Source organism: Nannospalax galili, unplaced genomic scaffold (assembly GCF_000622305.1).
Source record: "Nannospalax galili isolate Female #2095 unplaced genomic scaffold, S.galili_v1.0 scaffold702, whole genome shotgun sequence".
Lineage (NCBI taxonomy): Eukaryota > Metazoa > Chordata > Mammalia > Rodentia > Spalacidae > Nannospalax > Nannospalax galili.
The window spans coordinates 374,283-380,282 of NW_008348657.1; the positions used below are offsets into that span (position 1 = coordinate 374,283).

Consider the following 6,000-nt stretch of genomic DNA (forward strand, 5'->3'; position numbering starts at 1 on the left):
ACCATTTTGGCCAGCTGGCCCCCTTCTGATGGTCAGGAACACATGGAGGCCTGTGGCTCACTTCATCTTGTCAGGTCAAGGGCCAGCACAAGATAATGGTCATTCTTCAGTAAGGGCTGGACTCTATTATAACTTTTCAACATTTGGACATACACATACCATAATCCCACCAGGAGGGTTAGGACTTCAAGGCCAGCTTCAGCTACATGAAACCCTGTCCCAACAAAAAAAAGAAAAAAAACAGCAAAAATCATATTAATACATTATTGATTCTATGTTTATAGAAAAAGAGGGTGTATGTCCTGAATTGCATTTTGCCAATTAGTCTAAGAATTTTTTTGTAATTATTTATTTTCATGTGTATGAGTGTTATGCCTGCACCTGTGTCATACAATGCCCACAGAGGAAAGAAGAGGGTATTAGAACCCCTGGAACTGAAGTTAAAGACAGTTGTTAGCCACTGTGCGGGTGCTGGGATTTGAACCCAGGTCTTAACCGCTGAGCCATCTCTCCAGCCCCAGTCTAAAAGAATCTTAAGCAGCCTGTTAGCAGTTGAAAATCAACGTCATTGGGCCAGCAAGATGGCTCAGTAAGCAAAGGTGCTTGCCTGAGGACCTGAATGCGACCCCTAGGACCCACACGGTGGAAGGAGGGAGCCAACACCAGAGAGGTATCCTCTAACCTCCACACAGGCACCATAGTTCATGCTCCCCTCAAAATAAGTGAATGTAATTTTTAAAAAACTTTTGAAAAGCATTACCCTCTTCTAAACATCTTTGATGTCACTTTCAGAGCTGATGTTCCTGGAAACAAGTGCACTGACTGGCGAGAACGTTGAAGAGGCTTTCGTGCAGTGTGCGAGGAAAATACTTAACAAAATTGAGTCAGGTGACTGACAGCCTTTCCCTGGCAGGCTTCTCTTCGACAGGTTTTGCCTCTAGCTCAGCAGTGCCCCCTGCCCGCTGCTATTAGCAGTGCTGCAGTCAAGCACCTTGTACACAGCACTTCACACCTGGCTGAGGTGTGAGAGAGACAAGTTCCCAGAGCACTTGCTAGTCATGGGCAGGTGTGTCCAGGGTGAGATCACAGTTGGGTTTTCAAACTAGGAAGTGAAACCACTATTGCTGCCCTTTCATTTTAAATTTGCTTAATTTTTTTGTTTTTTTGCCTGCATCTGCCTCCCAAGTGCTGGGATCAAAGGCATGCGCCACCAATGCCTGGCAAGTTTGCTTATTTTTGTATACATAATACTTTCACATAGTTCCATATTCAACCAGTCAAAACTCCTTGAGGTGAGCCACTGTTATGGGTCCTTGATCTTTCTAGGAATATTTAATGCCATGTACACAAATGGGTATCATTTTCCAGGGACTAGGGAGATAGCTTAGTTGGTAAAGGACTTGCTTTGCAAATATTTGTTTGGGGGTTTTTGTGAGGTTTTTTTGTTGTTTTTTTTTTTGTTTTTGGGGGGGAGTTGTTTTGTTTTTTGGTTTGGGGATTTTTGTTTGGGGGAGGTTTTCAGTATTTTATTTTTTATTTTTATTTTTTAGTGTATGAGAGTATATGTCAGTGCACCCGTGTTGTGCGATACCCACGGAAGTCAGAAGAAAGTATTGGATTCCCCTGGAACTGGAGTTACAGACAGTTGTTAGCCGCCATGTGGGTGCTAGGACTTGAACCCAGGTCCTCTGTAAGAGCAGCCAGTGCTCCTAACCACTGAGTCATCTCTTCAGTCCGTTTTTTTTGAGACAGGGTCTCGGGTAGTCCCAGCTAGCCTAGAATTTATGAGACCAGGCTGGCCTCCATCTCACAGAGAACAGCCTGCTTCTGCCTCCCAAGTGCTAGGATTAGAGGTGTGCACCACCCTGCCCAGTTACAAGCAGTGCTCTTAACCACTGAACCATCTCTCTAGCCCTGTCATGCAAGGATTGAATTTGAGTTCAATCCCTAACACCCGTGTAAAAATCTGGATGCAGTGGCACATGTTTATAATCCCAACACTGAGGAATCTGTGAACCCCAGATCTCACTGAGAGACTATCTCAAAAAACAAGGCAGACAGCACCTGAGGAACAGCACCCAAAGTTGACCTCTGGCCTCCACATGCATTTACACCTGTACACTGTCTGTCTGTCTCTCTCTCTCTCTCAATAATAATAATAATAATAAAATAGCCAGGCTTGGTGGCACACCCCCTTAATCCCAGCACTCGGGAGGCAGAGACTAGCAGCTCTCTATGGGATTGAAGGCAGCCTGGTCTACATAATGAGTTCCAGGCCACCTGGGGCTACAAGGAGACCCTGTCTCAAAAAGACCAAAAAAAAAAAAAAAATCTTTTTGAGACAGTCTCCCTGTAGCCTCAGCTTGCCTGGAACTCACTATGTAGACCAGGCTGGCTTTGAACTCACAGAGATCTGCCTGCCTCTGCTCCCGAGTGCTGGGATTAAAGGTGTGCACTAGCACACCTGGCTAAGAATTTATTTTTTTAAAAATTGGTAACTATTTTTCCTCTTCACGATAATGGCGTAGATGCATAGGAGTCCATACTTTGCTTTGTTCACTTTATCATGTTTGGGGAGCACAGACTTACTGCTGCTCTCTAAATGCTTGGTCCTCAGGTGAACTGGACCCCGAGAGAATGGGCTCTGGCATCCAGTATGGAGATGCTGCCCTGAGACAGCTGCGGTCACCACGGCGCACACAGGCCCCAAGCGTGCAGGAGTGTGGCTGCTAGGCACCCCAGGAACAGGTGGGTAGCAGAGGTCCTGAAGTGAGAAAGGAGAGAGGAGGGGAGGAAAAGGAAGGGAGGGAAGCAGAGGGGAGGGGAGGAGACCCACAGGGATAGTCAGAGGTCTGCCCAACAGGACTAACCCAGCAGGAACTCCTGACCATTCAGAAGCAAAGGCAGGGCAGATGACCTCAGTGGCCAGCACTGGCAGAGTCCCTTCTCTCCAAGCCATGGAGTAAACTCACCTAACTGAGGCTTCCACCAGTGTACCTTCTGATAAAACAGAAAGTACGTCTCCAGAAGTAGCAAGCTCTCTATTAAACTTTTGAAAGCTCCTCTCCCATTTACCAGAGGGGATGTTTTTTTTTTTTGTTTGGAGTTGTGTTTTGGTTTTTTGTTTTTTGAGACAGGGTCTCACTGTGTAGCCCCAGCTGGCTTGGAACTCACTACGTAGACAAGGCTGGGCTCCATCTCACAGAGATCTGCCTGCCTCTGCCTCCCAAGTGCTGGGACCAAAGGCATGTGCCACCACGCCTGGCTATTTTGGTGGGGCTTTGTTTGTTTGTTTGTTTGTTTGTTTGTTTGTTTGTTTTTGGCAACAAAGTTGAGACAGGGTCTCTGACTATAGCCCAGGAACATACTATACAGCCAAGGCAGGCCTTCAATTTATGGTAATCCGCCTGCCTCAGTCCCCCAAGTATTGGGGTTACAGGTATATGCTACCATGCCGGGCTAACAGTGGCATTATCTAGCAGTGTAAACCAGCACTAGACCAAAGGAGAAGCCATCACATCTGTCAGCCAATTTATAATGGTATAGATTTCTAATCACTCTTAATGTTTCTCAGGTTCGATGGTGATTTCTGGGACACACCGCTGCTGGAGCTTGAAGAGGCTGGAGTTTTTTACTACCATCTTTTTCTACTCTGCACAGACGTAGATCTTCATGGGAAAACAGTGCACGCTGGCAGACAGGGTCCAACAGATGTACTGCAAACCTAACTCAGCAGACAGTTCCTTTAAATGTCACATGTATGCAGATCCCCACCCCACATCCAACCCTCATGTTCCATTAAGTCACAATGTGTGCTGCACACAGCCTGGCACGTTCCCACAGCACAGAGCCAGTGTGACATCACAGAGCCTTGCACTCAGTGAAGCTTAACTTTTTTACTCAGAGGAAATGCAGTTGGTGAACAGGAATGGGCTTTTCTCCTAGTATTGGTTGCACACATGACCCGAGATGGAAGGACTCTGGCAGTAACAGCCAGTGTGATAATTGCTGTCACCCTTTCCACACCTAAAATGCTAGACCCATAGGACTCACTAACATCCAGAAATAAAATGAATCCTAGTTTCTCCTGCACGGCACACTGTCCTGCTGTGTGGACTGTAAGACACTTTGCTGGGGTCAGTGTGAAAGCTGCTGTGGGCCCATGGTCAATCCGTCCTCCCTGCTTACCTCCATGTCCCCCTCAGCCTCAGCTGTCTCCCTGCTAGAAGACCCTTTGTTCACTTGCTTTTCCTGGAATTCAGTATAAGGGCAGCACTGCCTGTTTCAAATCTTAAATTGTTCTGTGCTCATTTTAAAGAGACCCAATACTCTAGTTCATCTTCAAATGATATTGCTCATTAAGAAATTGTGGGTGCCAGGTGCACTGGCACATACCTTTAACTCCAGCATTCAGGAGGCAAAAACAGGCAGATATCTGTGAGATTGAGGCCAGCCCGGTCTACATAGTGAGTTCCAAGCTGGCTGGGGCTACAGGGAGACACTGGGAGGGAGGAAGGGAAGAAAAAAAATTTGAGCCAGGCATGGTGGTACATGCCTTTAATCCCAGCACTTGGGAGAGGCAGAGTCAGGAGGATCTCTGCAAGTTCAAGACCACCTTGGTCTACATAGTACATCAGGCCAGAGCCAGAGTTACATAATGAGACTGTGTGAAGAAAGAGAGAGAGAGAAATTAATATGGGGTTGGGCATGTAGCTCAGTGGTAAAGTGCTTTGCATGTGCAAGGCCCTGGGTTTGATCCAGTCGACCTGTTTCTGTTTTTATTTATTTATTCATTTATTTATTTAAAAGACAGGGTCTCACTACGTAGCTATGGCTGGCCTGGAACTCACAGAGATCCTCCTGCCTCTGCCTCCCAAGTGCTGGAACTAAACGAGTTGTTTTTTGAGTGATCCTGTGATTAAACCACAAATGCTGCCCATCCTCATCCAGTGACCAATAGTAGCACTGGAGACAGTGCTGCCTTCTGGGGAAGCAAGACAGGATTGAGTTTGGGTCAGTGTGGTGATAACTATTCAGACAGACATGTCCCACAGGCTCTTGAGTCTTCAGGAAGCATTTTTTTTTTTATTGGTTTTTTTTGTTTGTTTTTTTGTTTTGGGGGTTTTTCTTTTCCTTCTTTCTTCTTTTTTTTGAGACATTTTCCTGCTATGTAGCTCAGACTGGCCTTGGACTCTCCTCCTGCTTGGCTTCCCAATGCTGGAATTACAGTCATGCAGCACCACACCCAGCTCATTTGCGCCTGTGAGCTTTAAATAAATTTATTTATTTATTTATTTATTTATTTATTTATTTATTTATTTATTTAGTGTATGAATGTTTGCCTGCATGTAATTAAATTAAAACCACATGCATATAATGCCCATGGAGGCCAGAAGAGGTCATTAGGTCCCCTAGAACTGGAGTTACAGACTGTTGTTAGCCATCATGTGGGTGTTAAGAACCAAACCCAAGTCCTCTGCAAGAGCAGCCAGTGCTTTTAACCCGGGAGTCATCTCTTCATCCCCAGCACCTGTGAACTTTTAATAACTTTCATGTACCTCCTGAGATAAGAGTCTTTTCCTTGATCTGTCCAACTGCTCATCAGAACCGTTCGTGCCAGAGCTGTGGCAGCTATGGCCAGCTGTTTCTGGGTTTTATTAGCTTCTTTAAGACACTGGTTTTAGGGAGCTGGAGAGATGGCTCATCAGTTAAGAGCTCTGACTGCTCTTGCAGAGGACCCAGGTTCAATTCCCAGCATCCACATGCGGCTAACAACTACCTGTAACTCCAGTTTTAGGGGATTCGACGCCCTCTTCTGACCTCCTGGGGCACTGCACAACATGGATGCACTTTGATACACGCAAACAGTACCCTCATACACATAAAAAGACACTTTAGAGTTTTGTTAAAAGTTGTCTGAGAACATTAGTTTCCTAGAACAGTGGCTAGGTTATCTTCATCTTCCAAGGTGAGATTATATTCCTCACTTGAAGGAACTCA

The 6,000-nt window shown here is 45.8% G+C and overlaps 1 protein-coding gene across 3 annotated transcripts in view; it reads left to right on the top strand.

The window, feature by feature from the left end:
• Positions 1-4,296, top strand: part of Rab4a (RAB4A, member RAS oncogene family) — a 40,221-nt gene extending 35,925 nt beyond the window's left edge. For all 3 annotated transcript variants that reach the window (XM_008845770.2, XM_008845769.3, XM_029569723.1), the window contains 3 exons: positions 793-888; positions 2,618-2,748; positions 3,575-4,296. In XM_008845770.2, coding sequence (XP_008843992.1) covers positions 793-888; positions 2,618-2,733 — 212 coding nt within the window. In that variant the 3' untranslated portion in view covers positions 2,734-2,748; positions 3,575-4,296. The remainder of the gene's footprint in view (positions 1-792; positions 889-2,617; positions 2,749-3,574) is intronic.
• Positions 4,297-6,000: the final 1,704 nt, after the last annotated feature.